We start from the raw sequence: 13,066 nt of genomic DNA, 5'->3' as shown, positions 1-13,066 counted from the left end.
TTAGCTAACCTGCACCTACTAGATTCCTCTAGCAGATCCATGCTGATGTCAAGCTTAGTGCGGGCACCTGATCAACATGCGGTATCACGAAACAGGGCTCCTAAACTCAAGCCATCCACTCTACCAAGCCTCCCCGAAGCAGGATTATAGGTGCACGCCAAACACCCAGCTGATAAATGGGCTCTCAATCGATAATACATTACTGTAATAAATTGATTTGATGAGCACGCGGATTCTTTATTGTGTCCAAAATTGGTCTCGTCACTTGTTCTATAACTATTAAAGAGCTTCTCGGTGTTTCAATAAATGAACAAAATGCAAGACCTGACAATGTATGTACTGTGTGCGTCAAGTATTGCAAATCTCAATTTAATATTCCGAAATATCGATCTATGCACTGTAATTTACGCCAAAGCTCATTGATCGTACAAACCTTATTTAGAGTTCTGCAAAATAACATTGCATTTAAGATCATACTTCACAGGATCATTTCTGTAGTATATCTTGACTTGTTTCCCACCAGAAACTTGTCTCCTTTCAACCCACGATGACGAGTTAAGACGCTGGTTTCTGAGCGTGAAACAGGCTGTGAGTGTAGCTGTCTCGACAGCATCAAACACAGTCATTGAGGACCGTTTCCGTTAAATCCATGTGAAATAGCGGAAGGAAACTAGCGTGTTCAGAGTGGTTGAGATGATAAAACAAATTTAAATTCTTGAAAATCTAAAGAGATAAATCTTAATAATAATTCCAGGTATTCGTGTCCTTAAATCATCTGCTTGTATGGCAAAATAAATTGTGAAAGTGAGGTTGGTCAATTTGAGGATGTGTCATGACTTTATGATCGTATTGCATTCTTTTAGTTATTGTTATTTAATCATGATTAATTATCGTTCAGAGCTTTTGTCGTCAGGTGGCGTGGCAAAGCCATATTCTGAAAAAAAAGGACCTAGTGTGATAACGAGAGTAAAATTTGCAACGCCTTCAGCGTAAATTGTATCTCCCTTAATACAGTATGAGCATAATAAAACAAATGAAAATGAACTTTATAAGCATCAAGTGGTCGCGTCTGGAAAAATGAACAACTCAATATTTTATAGCATTTCTTGAATGTTTTGAGTGATATGAGTATTCTTCGTACACCACCGGAAATGTGTTGAACCTCAGTGGTTATTTTGGGCAGTAATCCTTGTAACATTATCGCTTCTCGGCCTTTTGGCTAAGATCAAGTCAAGCAAATGCGGGGGTTGACTCTCACCCTCATCCCAACCTTGAGCCGATCCAGACGTCTGACCGTCTGGATTTGTTCTCCCTTTCTGGAATGGCAGGGGCAGCTGTGGACTTCTTCGAGTTCCAAGCTTGTGATGGAACTATTTACTTACCTTGGCCTGTGCCCGATACGATTAAGTGCTCTCTCTGTAAAATCGGAAAATACTCGTCAAGATCACGAGTCCAAGATTCGGTCAGGCACATGTTCGCTAAACATGACGCGAGAGTTGCTCCCATGTACACATGCAATTCGTGCGATCACGAGACCAGCGATGTTGTCATTGCTAGAAGGCATGAGAAAGGTTGTGGTGCACTTGATGAGAGCATCACTGTGGAAGGAACCACAATTATGGGTAATGAAGTCACGCTCATGTATCCAGGTGGCCCATGCCGATGCCCCTTATGCAAGTGGCACACAAAGGGTGAGGGAACAGTCGCTTTCCAGTCCATTGAACATCATCTGTTTAGAGTACATGGTCTCACTACAGTCCGCAGATGGCAATGTAGGAAATGCGAGGCAAATGGAGATGGATACTTCATTAAAACGCATTACAAAACACATCTAACAGAGACGCCAAAACCGTATTCTCCAACTGTTCCCCTCCTCCCCCTCCCTCCTAACATTTCCAACAGAGAGTTTTTCAGAATTATCAATCTTGAACTGTCAACCACCTCTTGTCACACCGCCACTGTTGCTTCGAGACGCAATACTCCGAACAACACAGAAGGAGAGGGGACCTCACCCGTCCCCTCCTCTTCCTCTCCAGCTTCTCCAGTTTCATCTTCTTCTTTTTCTTCTGCATCAAACACCTCCAAAGACTTGTCCACTCAACGCTCGAGTCCTTCTACTCCAAACATAATCTCAGAAAACAGTGAATCTCTTGACTCATCAATTTCCTCTTTCAATTCTCCGTCTTCATCAAAATCTTCCAACAACAATGATTCCTCTTATGAATCTCCAGCCTCATCTCCCAGCCAGCTTGGTAGATTGGTAGCTCCCGGAGACGCGGTGTGTCCACTAGAGGCGTTTAGGAGTGTTTGGGGCGCTAGGATAGAGGCTTGCAACACGGTACAGTGCCTCGACTCCACCCTCACTAAGTGCAGTGCTGAGTGGCTAAAACTTTCTGCCACACCGGAAGACTCGACCCCTTCTCAGAAACGACCGCCCCCTCCAAAGAAGCCACCAGACGCCCACCGAAAGCGAAGCCAAAACCGCCAGCAACAAAGAATCAGAAGATCCAAACAAACCCAAAACGACCAAAAGAGCAAAATTCAACGTCTATTTTCTTTGTATCCCCGCAGGGCTGTCAGGAAAATTCTCGAAGAAGAATCAACTGGATACTCTGGAACAAAAGAAACAGCGACTGCATTTTTGAAAGAAACCTACTGTCAGCCAGCTCCTTCTCAGGAGCAAGTGGAGTCAGCCCGTGCTCAATTCGACCACTGCGATTGGAAGCAGACGACCGATGACGACATCAGGCTACTCTCAGCTCCCCCCAGTCTTAGCGAAATCAAGCTTAAACTCGGTAAAGCTGCTAACACTGCTCCAGGAAGGGATGGCCTTGAATATCGCCACCTCCGGTCTCTTGACGGTAATGGCGAGCTCCTAGCAACCATTTACCGGGCGGTGTGGTCTCTGGGTATCCCAGCCTGCTGGAAAACATCTCGAACCGTCCCTATCTTCAAGAAAGGAGATCCCTCTGATTATGGAAACTTCAGGCCAATATCCTTACTACCAACCATGTACAAGATATTTTCGGGTATAATATCGTCCAGGATAATGGCCACCGCCACGAGACTAGGATGGATTTCTCCAGAACAAAAGGGATTCCTTCCAGGAGTCAGGGGTATCCAAGAGCACACCCACATACTCCACACGGTGATCGAGCAGGCGAAACAGTCAAAAAGGAAGCTGGTGATTGCTTGGCTCGATCTCACCAACGCATTCGGATCAATACCTCATCCGATACTGAACAGCCTGTTCGAAAGCCTCCCGATACCTGACGAACTTCGCCGCATTCTGACCGATATCTACTCAAACAACATCATGGACTTTGCCGTCGGACAAGACTCAGTTCAAATCCATCCAACAGCCGGAGTCCGACAAGGAGATCCATTAAGCAGCGTCGTCTTCAATCTGGCGGCAGAACCGATCATCAGGACAGTAAAATCAAACAACAACGGGTTCGCAGTCTACCAGTCAAGAGTGTCCACTTCGTCCTATGCAGACGACATTGCCATCGCAGGATCTTCAGTCAGCGAAATCCAGGGAACTCTCAATGCCACCGAGAACACGGCAACCTCACTCGGCTTGAGATTTAATCCTAACAAATGCACGTCACTCACACTCATTAATGGCAAATCTTCTGTAGATAACCCACTGAAACTCGGAGACTCCCAAATAAGGGCCCTAGCCGAGGACGAACAGGAAAACTATCTAGGGACTCCACTAGGCTCACGACTAACCTTCCGACCCACCACGTCACTTCTCGGAAATTTGATAAAGATTGGCGACTCCGGTTTGGCTCCCTGGCAAAAGCTGGAAGTGTACAGAAGTGTACTACTCCCATCACTTTCCCACCACCTTGCATCGGGAAGAGTCGAGAAAAGATCCCTCTACGACCTGGACGTCGCCTGCAGAGATTTCCTTCGCAAGGTAGCCTGTGTCCCTATGTCCGCTAACACTGCTTTTTTCTACTCAGATCGCCGCGTGGGAGGACTTGGAGCTCTCCCCCTCACAGACGAGGCTGACATTTGGACCCTGGCAAGAGCACTGCAACTCCTAGATAGCAAAGACAAGAACGTCAGTGAAGTGGCAATGGCACAACTAGAAGAAACCATCAAATTGGGATACGGCAGGAACGAGGTCCCCTTTCCACTTCCTATTAACGAGTACTTGGCAGGTTCCATGGAAAAGGGACTTGGAGCAATCAGACATGGAGGAGCATCGATGAACCTTTGGACCCGCGCAAGGAAGGCCTCGGGCTGTTTGAAGAGGATAAGGATTGATGTATCCGGCGAAGAGTACAGCAAAGTTATCGCCGATGACATCTCCACAATCTCCATCAAGGCAGTCAGAGGACTCCGGACCGCGATGAGGCAAAGGTGGACAAGCAGACTCCTGTCAGCTCAACAAGGAAAGACGGCAACCGGATTAGCTCTTGACATGGCCAAGGAGAACGCAGGTCTCTTATCATGCCGAACGCCACTGTCCTTCCAGGAATGGCACTTTCTCCACAAGGCGAGACTAGGGATACTGCCAGTCCGAGGTGGCCCAGGATCAAAGTCGACAGTCAAAACCTGTCGACTAGGTTGTACGAAGCTGGAAACCACAGACCATGTTGTCTGTGGGTGCCAGGTAAACTCCGCTCTTTCTATTAATCGTCATAATTCTATCTTAGGACTGATGGCGGAAGAAACGGAGAAACTTGGCCACACCGTCTCCGTCAACCTCGCCGTGGACAACTCCGGACTCAGACCAGACCTGGTGGTCACTTCCACCAACCCTCCCATCATCATCGACGTCACGGTTCCCCTCAGCAGCGCGGATGGACTCGAGAAGGCACAGGCAAGGAAAATTGAAAAGTACAAACATCTTGGTGTGGTACTCCCTCTCGTGGTTGGTTCACTAGGGTCCTGGCTCCCAAGCAACGATGAGATATGTCTTGCCCTGGGATTCTCGGGTAGAAAATGGCAGAGCCTCAAGAAGAAGATGAAACTACTGGCCATCCAAGGAACAACTCAAATCATAGCCAAACATCTGGCATACCAGACCGAAGCAAGCGATCCCGAACCCGAAGAAGAAGAAGCAGAAGAGGGCGCAAGTCCTCCCTCTTCCTCAAACTAAGGGTTTTTTAACGTAGCGTTGACACGTCGTCTCGCGAACTTTTTCCCTTCAAAATCAACTAAAATAAATCATTGTATATATGTTTATTCCCAGTCCTTTGGAAAATACAATGCATAAAATCTGTTCTTATCAGCTTAATATCTGATACGGGTTCAAATGGACCCCAGAATATTAAACTGATTTTTGGCATACGGTGGGAATACAGTGCTTGCACTGCTCCCGCCACGGGTTGACCCGGTATTGCAGTACCTCCGGGATCGGCTCACCCTCTATGAGGGAGAACATATTGAATAAAACAGAAATTGTCTTAGCACCGTATAATAAAAGACCATGTATAATTGCAAAACTGTCATGTAGACATGTTTGTAATTTTTTCTAATTGTATTTTTTTCGTAATATCAAGAAAAGCATAAAAAAATACGTACTTGATTGTGTTAACTAATTAGTACTGTTCATCTTTCGATGTGATGTTTTTTTTTTAAATATGAAGATGCGTGTATTTTCATATGAAAAGTCGATTTTCTTATTTTCTTATTTGCCAATTGGACGACCAAATGAAAAAAAACAAGCAATTTGTTTCTTGAAAAGTATTTGCAAAGATCAAGACCATGAAATAAATACTGAGCTTTATTTACTATATTTTGCTCGAGTTCGTAATTCAAGTCGATGAAAGAAAGTGGGTGGTATTCTCTAAACGTCAGTCAAATACTTGAACACTCTTTGTCAATATTGTTCTGCTGTATACAAAGTATTAAACAAAGTGAAAAAGCATCCACAATCATACTTACCTGGCTCAGAGGCAACCATGATCACCAAGGTGGTTCCTCCAGGGCGAGGCCTTTCCATTGCACTAAGGATGGGCTGACCCTTGCGATTAATCCAAATGTGATTAACTCGGGAGTACAATTTTTGGTAGTGGGGGACTGCGTTCGCGCCGTTCCCTGAACACACTATAAATGTAAGAAAAATTCTTGTCATCTGCCGGAAGTTGAACTAAATCTGGTCCCGTTAGTAAACGGTAGGGTTGACCGCTTGGGAATACGCGAAGCATCAGATTTTCTTTCTGGGAAGAAACAACAAAGTAATGAAATTCATGTTTAGCTACTTTAATATAAATCATCATGGCCAATGGATTGGCCGTGATCGTCTAGTGGTTAGGACCCTACGTTGTGGTACCTACTAGATATGAATCCGTAGTAACCCAGGTTCGAATCCTGGTCACGGCACTGAAAACTGATTTTTCACGTCAACACGCAGATTAACTATAAATTTTGTTTGGTTGGAAAGTAATGCTCGCTCACTTCAATAGTTCATAATGTGAAAAACAATTTGGAATGAAAACCTGAAATTCCCCCTCCCTTTTTTTGTGTGTGCAGGAAGTTGTTGAAATGTATGGAAGAAAAATACACATTTACAGAATTTCAAGTATTTGACCCGATATTAAGACAAAAATTATTTCATGTATGTAATGAACTGTCCCCTGTTGGTATTAGTCCAATGGGAGATGGAAATTAAAATTTGCCTAGGGTAATCTAAATGAATATTTCTGAACGAAATTGTTGGTCCAACACGTCCAAGCAGAACGAATTCAGCAAATGCTTAAGTAGACTTGCTTTTCTGATTATAATTTAGCTTTGCGCAGTGGCAATATCATAACCAATGAGGGTCTCCCGAGGTGTGATTATTGCTAGTTGAAAACTTTAACCAATACCCCGCCACGATGAAGTGAAATAATCTTTGTCGTCGGCAATTTTTGATAGCTCCATCAGGAGCATTTCAGCGTACAAGAAAAAAAAATTACAGTCAGTTAGAAAAATTGGAGTGTTGCATAGTGTGTTTATAACATTAAACGGTGAAAGTGAAATCGTATAAGTGATTTTTGTTTCCATTTAGTTGGTATTGCACGTCAGACAAGGCTGATTAATTCGTTCGCTGAAGGCCATTAATATCAGTCAGTTGGAACATTGTGAACACGGGGAAAATATTTGAAAAGGTGATTCCAAATGACAAGGTGAAAAGATTCCACCATGTTTAAAGGGGAAGTTCAATAAATTGTTAACCGCTGTAGGGTGAATGTCGGGGTAAACATCTGATCCCACCACCTACGTGTTGGGCTTGTACCATAAAGATCGTTCATTTTTTTCAAAAATAACACTGCGCACAACTGTTTCGTTCAAAAACATGTTAACGAGCTTTATACATGATATTTACTTTAAAATAACTGTACCCATTGATAAAGAATTGCACAAGGATTTTGATATGTAAACGCATGTTTCGAAAAAAAACCTTACAAGCGCACTTCAAAATTTTGAAATGAATATAAATACAAGGCATACCACTGTTATTTACTCTGGTTTCTAATCAATACCCGGATAAATCTTTCGCCTTTTACTAAAGATTTCCGTGGTTAGGAGCATTGATGAGTCTATATGACTTATTTTTTTAACGCCCGGTCTTCTGATTGGGCACTTTGAATAAATGAAAAATTAAAAACGTCTGTATGCGGAAACAAAGATATTCTACTACTACATACTGACAACATTTGTAAAATGACAAACTGATAGTTTTTCGGTGGTTTTGGTAAGATTAGTGTGTATTTCAAAAAGATAAATCTCAAGCACAAGTAATAGATTAGAGGCGAATATGGTCGGGTAATTGCGTCTAGTTTAATGTCAACGGCCATACCACATAGAACTCACCCGGTCTCGTCAGCTCCCGGAAGTTAAGCTATGTCGGGTCCCGTTAGTACTTGGATGGGTGACCGCTTGGGAATACGGGATGCTGTTGGCATGGAATTATTTTATTTTTGTGAATCCAATTGAATTGAAGTGCTTCCCAAGATGGGTGATACTACATGGACTACAATGTATTATTTTGGCATTAGTTGAAAATGGAAGGAACGTATTTTTTACTGGATATTGCCTACTAGACGTCCTCCAACCTCTTTGTTGCTGAAAGATATTTGAAACGCCGTGCGCGAAGCGCACGGCACAGCCGAGAGGCTTGTACGTTGGTGGTTTCTTCGGGCAGCTCTATCTAATCTCTCTGACTCTGAGATCCTTATGCAACGCAAGCTAAGTAAGGGAAGCAATCGTTAGCCTTATGACACTTGGATTGTTGGCTCATTGATCGGACATCCCCGGAACGAGAAAATTAAAAATGACAGTTAGCCAAAAATAGTGGCGTTTGGAAATATTATCAAATTTTATATTCGGTTGTCCATTGACAAATGTACTTATATGTCCTCGTTTGTTTGGCTAAGGTTGGTGTGTATTTCGAACAGAAAGTAAGCAAGCATTAGAACTAGATTTAGAGGCGAATATGGTCGGGTAATGGCGACTGAATTGATGTCAACGGCCATACCACATAGAACTCACCCGGTCTCGTCAGCTCCCGGAAGTTAAGCTATGTCGGGTCCCGTTAGTACTTGGATGGGTGACCGCTTGGGAATACGGGATGCTGTTGGCATGGTGTAATTTTATTTTTGCTCCCCAAGTTAGATGAGACATGGAATATAATGTATTCTTTAGGTATTAGTTGAAAAGGGTATTGCTGGGACTTTGATTAATGATACCATATATTGTAGAACGCATGTTTGTTTGATCTCGGTAGTTTTAACGACAAAAAAAAAGATAGAGGTTTGGCTATTTTGTTGAGGCTGTTGCATGACGCCCACTCACTGGCACGATCCCACTACTGCCGAACACGGGAACTTTTGGCTGCTAGGTTTCCCTCCTGACCCACTACGCTCCTCCTTAGCTAACCTGCACCTACTAGATTCCTCTAGCAGATCCATGCTGATGTCAAGCTTAGTGCGGGCACCTGATCAACATGCGGTATCACGAAACAGGGCTCCTAAACTCAAGCCATCCACTCTACCAAGCCTCCCCGAAGCAGGATTATAGGTGCACGCCAAACACCCAGCTGATAAATGGGCTCTCAATCGATAATACATTACTGTAATAAATTGATTTGATGAGCACGCGGATTCTTTATTGTGTCCAAAATTGGTCTCGTCACTTGTTCTATAACTATTAAAGAGCTTCTCGGTGTTTCAATAAATGAACAAAATGCAAGACCTGACAATGTATGTACTGTGTGCGTCAAGTATTGCAAATCTCAATTTAATATTCCGAAATATCGATCTATGCACTGTAATTTACGCCAAAGCTCATTGATCGTACAAACCTTATTTAGAGTTCTGCAAAATAACATTGCATTTAAGATCATACTTCACAGGATCATTTCTGTAGTATATCTTGACTTGTTTCCCACCAGAAACTTGTCTCCTTTCAACCCACGATGACGAGTTAAGACGCTGGTTTCTGAGCGTGAAACAGGCTGTGAGTGTAGCTGTCTCGACAGCATCAAACACAGTCATTGAGGACCGTTTCCGTTAAATCCATGTGAAATAGCGGAAGGAAACTAGCGTGTTCAGAGTGGTTGAGATGATAAAACAAATTTAAATTCTTGAAAATCTAAAGAGATAAATCTTAATAATAATTCCAGGTATTCGTGTCCTTAAATCATCTGCTTGTATGGCAAAATAAATTGTGAAAGTGAGGTTGGTCAATTTGAGGATGTGTCATGACTTTATGATCGTATTGCATTCTTTTAGTTATTGTTATTTAATCATGATTAATTATCGTTCAGAGCTTTTGTCGTCAGGTGGCGTGGCAAAGCCATATTCTGAAAAAAAAGGACCTAGTGTGATAACGAGAGTAAAATTTGCAACGCCTTCAGCGTAAATTGTATCTCCCTTAATACAGTATGAGCATAATAAAACAAATGAAAATGAACTTTATAAGCATCAAGTGGTCGCGTCTGGAAAAATGAACAACTCAATATTTTATAGCATTTCTTGAATGTTTTGAGTGATATGAGTATTCTTCGTACACCACCGGAAATGTGTTGAACCTCAGTGGTTATTTTGGGCAGTAATCCTTGTAACATTATCGCTTCTCGGCCTTTTGGCTAAGATCAAGTCAAGCAAATGCGGGGGTTGACTCTCACCCTCATCCCAACCTTGAGCCGATCCAGACGTCTGACCGTCTGGATTTGTTCTCCCTTTCTGGAATGGCAGGGGCAGCTGTGGACTTCTTCGAGTTCCAAGCTTGTGATGGAACTATTTACTTACCTTGGCCTGTGCCCGATACGATTAAGTGCTCTCTCTGTAAAATCGGAAAATACTCGTCAAGATCACGAGTCCAAGATTCGGTCAGGCACATGTTCGCTAAACATGACGCGAGAGTTGCTCCCATGTACACATGCAATTCGTGCGATCACGAGACCAGCGATGTTGTCATTGCTAGAAGGCATGAGAAAGGTTGTGGTGCACTTGATGAGAGCATCACTGTGGAAGGAACCACAATTATGGGTAATGAAGTCACGCTCATGTATCCAGGTGGCCCATGCCGATGCCCCTTATGCAAGTGGCACACAAAGGGTGAGGGAACAGTCGCTTTCCAGTCCATTGAACATCATCTGTTTAGAGTACATGGTCTCACTACAGTCCGCAGATGGCAATGTAGGAAATGCGAGGCAAATGGAGATGGATACTTCATTAAAACGCATTACAAAACACATCTAACAGAGACGCCAAAACCGTATTCTCCAACTGTTCCCCTCCTCCCCCTCCCTCCTAACATTTCCAACAGAGAGTTTTTCAGAATTATCAATCTTGAACTGTCAACCACCTCTTGTCACACCCCCACTGTTGCTTCGAGACGCAATACTCCGAACAACACAGAAGGAGAGGGGACCTCACCCGTCCCCTCCTCTTCCTCTCCAGCTTCTCCAGTTTCATCTTCTTCTTTTTCTTCTGCATCAAACACCTCCAAAGACTTGTCCACTCAACGCTCGAGTCCTTCTACTCCAAACATAATCTCAGAAAACAGTGAATCTCTTGACTCATCAATTTCCTCTTTCAATTCTCCGTCTTCATCAAAATCTTCCAACAACAATGATTCCTCTTATGAATCTCCAGCCTCATCTCCCAGCCAGCTTGGTAGATTGGTAGCTCCCGGAGACGCGGTGTGTCCACTAGAGGCGTTTAGGAGTGTTTGGGGCGCTAGGATAGAGGCTTGCAACACGGTACAGTGCCTCGACTCCACCCTCACTAAGTGCAGTGCTGAGTGGCTAAAACTTTCTGCCACACCGGAAGACTCGACCCCTTCTCAGAAACGACCGCCCCCTCCAAAGAAGCCACCAGACGCCCACCGAAAGCGAAGCCAAAACCGCCAGCAACAAAGAATCAGAAGATCCAAACAAACCCAAAACGACCAAAAGAGCAAAATTCAACGTCTATTTTCTTTGTATCCCCGCAGGGCTGTCAGGAAAATTCTCGAAGAAGAATCAACTGGATACTCTGGAACAAAAGAAACAGCGACTGCATTTTTGAAAGAAACCTACTGTCAGCCAGCTCCTTCTCAGGAGCAAGTGGAGTCAGCCCGTGCTCAATTCGACCACTGCGATTGGAAGCAGACGACCGATGACGACATCAGGCTACTCTCAGCTCCCCCCAGTCTTAGCGAAATCAAGCTTAAACTCGGTAAAGCTGCTAACACTGCTCCAGGAAGGGATGGCCTTGAATATCGCCACCTCCGGTCTCTTGACGGTAATGGCGAGCTCCTAGCAACCATTTACCGGGCGGTGTGGTCTCTGGGTATCCCAGCCTGCTGGAAAACATCTCGAACCGTCCCTATCTTCAAGAAAGGAGATCCCTCTGATTATGGAAACTTCAGGCCAATATCCTTACTACCAACCATGTACAAGATATTTTCGGGTATAATATCGTCCAGGATAATGGCCACCGCCACGAGACTAGGATGGATTTCTCCAGAACAAAAGGGATTCCTTCCAGGAGTCAGGGGTATCCAAGAGCACACCCACATACTCCACACGGTGATCGAGCAGGCGAAACAGTCAAAAAGGAAGCTGGTGATTGCTTGGCTCGATCTCACCAACGCATTCGGATCAATACCTCATCCGATACTGAACAGCCTGTTCGAAAGCCTCCCGATACCAGACGAACTTCGCCGCATTCTGACCGATATCTACTCAAACAACATCATGGACTTTGCCGTCGGACAAGACTCAGTTCAAATCCATCCAACAGCCGGAGTCCGACAAGGAGATCCATTAAGCAGCGTCGTCTTCAATCTGGCGGCAGAACCGATCATCAGGACAGTAAAATCAAACAACAACGGGTTCGCAGTCTACCAGTCAAGAGTGTCCACTTCGTCCTATGCAGACGACATTGCCATCGCAGGATCTTCAGTCAGCGAAATCCAGGGAACTCTCAATGCCACCGAGAACACGGCAACCTCACTCGGCTTGAGATTTAATCCTAACAAATGCACGTCACTCACACTCATTAATGGCAAATCTTCTGTAGATAACCCACTGAAACTCGGAGACTCCCAAATAAGGGCCCTAGCCGAGGACGAACAGGAAAACTATCTAGGGACTCCACTAGGCTCACGACTAACCTTCCGACCCACCACGTCACTTCTCGGAAATTTGATAAAGATTGGCGACTCCGGTTTGGCTCCCTGGCAAAAGCTGGAAGTGTACAGAAGTGTACTACTCCCATCACTTTCCCACCACCTTGCATCGGGAAGAGTCGAGAAAAGATCCCTCTACGACCTGGACGTCGCCTGCAGAGATTTCCTTCGCAAGGTAGCCTGTGTCCCTATGTCCGCTAACACTGCTTTTTTCTACTCAGATCGCCGCGTGGGAGGACTTGGAGCTCTCCCCCTCACAGACGAGGCTGACATTTGGACCCTGGCAAGAGCACTGCAACTCCTAGATAGCAAAGACAAGAACGTCAGTGAAGTGGCAATGGCACAACTAGAAGAAACCATCAAATTGGGATACGGCAGGAACGAGGTCCCCTTTCCACTTCCTATTAACGAGTACTTGGCAGGTTCCATGGAAAAGGGACTTGGA

The 13,066-nt window shown here is 44.4% G+C and overlaps 1 protein-coding gene and 9 non-coding genes across 10 annotated transcripts; all 10 read left to right on the top strand.

Annotated features, from left to right (window-relative positions):
* Window positions 1–467: 467 nt before the first annotated feature.
* On the top strand, window positions 468–689 carry LOC124201264. Its single transcript, XR_006877582.1, has one exon. It is a non-coding gene; the product is annotated as a small nucleolar RNA U3 (small nucleolar RNA).
* A 2,591-nt stretch (window positions 690–3,280) lies between these two features.
* LOC124199487 lies at window positions 3,281–5,156 on the top strand. The gene is made up of 2 exons (XM_046595311.1): window positions 3,281–4,580; window positions 4,671–5,156. The coding sequence occupies exons 1-2, from the start codon at window positions 3,317–3,319 to the stop codon at window positions 5,114–5,116; spliced, it is 1,710 nt and encodes a 569-aa protein (XP_046451267.1). The 5' UTR covers window positions 3,281–3,316; the 3' UTR covers window positions 5,117–5,156.
* A 45-nt stretch (window positions 5,157–5,201) lies between these two features.
* On the top strand, window positions 5,202–5,387 carry LOC124201254. The gene has a single exon (XR_006877577.1). It is a non-coding gene; the product is annotated as a U2 spliceosomal RNA (small nuclear RNA).
* A 509-nt stretch (window positions 5,388–5,896) lies between these two features.
* Window positions 5,897–6,060, top strand: LOC124201246. The gene has a single exon (XR_006877569.1). It is a non-coding gene; the product is annotated as a U1 spliceosomal RNA (small nuclear RNA).
* A 192-nt stretch (window positions 6,061–6,252) lies between these two features.
* Trnah-gug lies at window positions 6,253–6,342 on the top strand. Its single transcript is given in 2 exon segments — window positions 6,253–6,289; window positions 6,308–6,342. It is a non-coding gene; the product is annotated as a tRNA-His (tRNA).
* A 404-nt stretch (window positions 6,343–6,746) lies between these two features.
* Window positions 6,747–6,888, top strand: LOC124201270. The gene has a single exon (XR_006877587.1). It is a non-coding gene; the product is annotated as a U4 spliceosomal RNA (small nuclear RNA).
* A 573-nt stretch (window positions 6,889–7,461) lies between these two features.
* On the top strand, window positions 7,462–7,584 carry LOC124201276. Its single transcript, XR_006877593.1, has one exon. It is a non-coding gene; the product is annotated as a U5 spliceosomal RNA (small nuclear RNA).
* A 203-nt stretch (window positions 7,585–7,787) lies between these two features.
* LOC124201275 lies at window positions 7,788–7,906 on the top strand. The gene has a single exon (XR_006877592.1). It is a non-coding gene; the product is annotated as a 5S ribosomal RNA (ribosomal RNA).
* Window positions 7,907–8,465: 559 nt separating this feature from the next.
* Window positions 8,466–8,584, top strand: LOC124201263. Its single transcript, XR_006877581.1, has one exon. It is a non-coding gene; the product is annotated as a 5S ribosomal RNA (ribosomal RNA).
* Window positions 8,585–9,338: 754 nt separating this feature from the next.
* LOC124201262 lies at window positions 9,339–9,560 on the top strand. The gene has a single exon (XR_006877580.1). It is a non-coding gene; the product is annotated as a small nucleolar RNA U3 (small nucleolar RNA).
* Window positions 9,561–13,066: the final 3,506 nt, after the last annotated feature.

Source organism: Daphnia pulex, chromosome 8 (assembly GCF_021134715.1).
Source record: "Daphnia pulex isolate KAP4 chromosome 8, ASM2113471v1".
Classification (NCBI taxonomy): domain Eukaryota; kingdom Metazoa; phylum Arthropoda; class Branchiopoda; order Diplostraca; family Daphniidae; genus Daphnia; species Daphnia pulex.
Note: the sequence above shows the minus strand (reverse complement) of the source record. Positions and strands in the feature narration are given on the sequence as shown.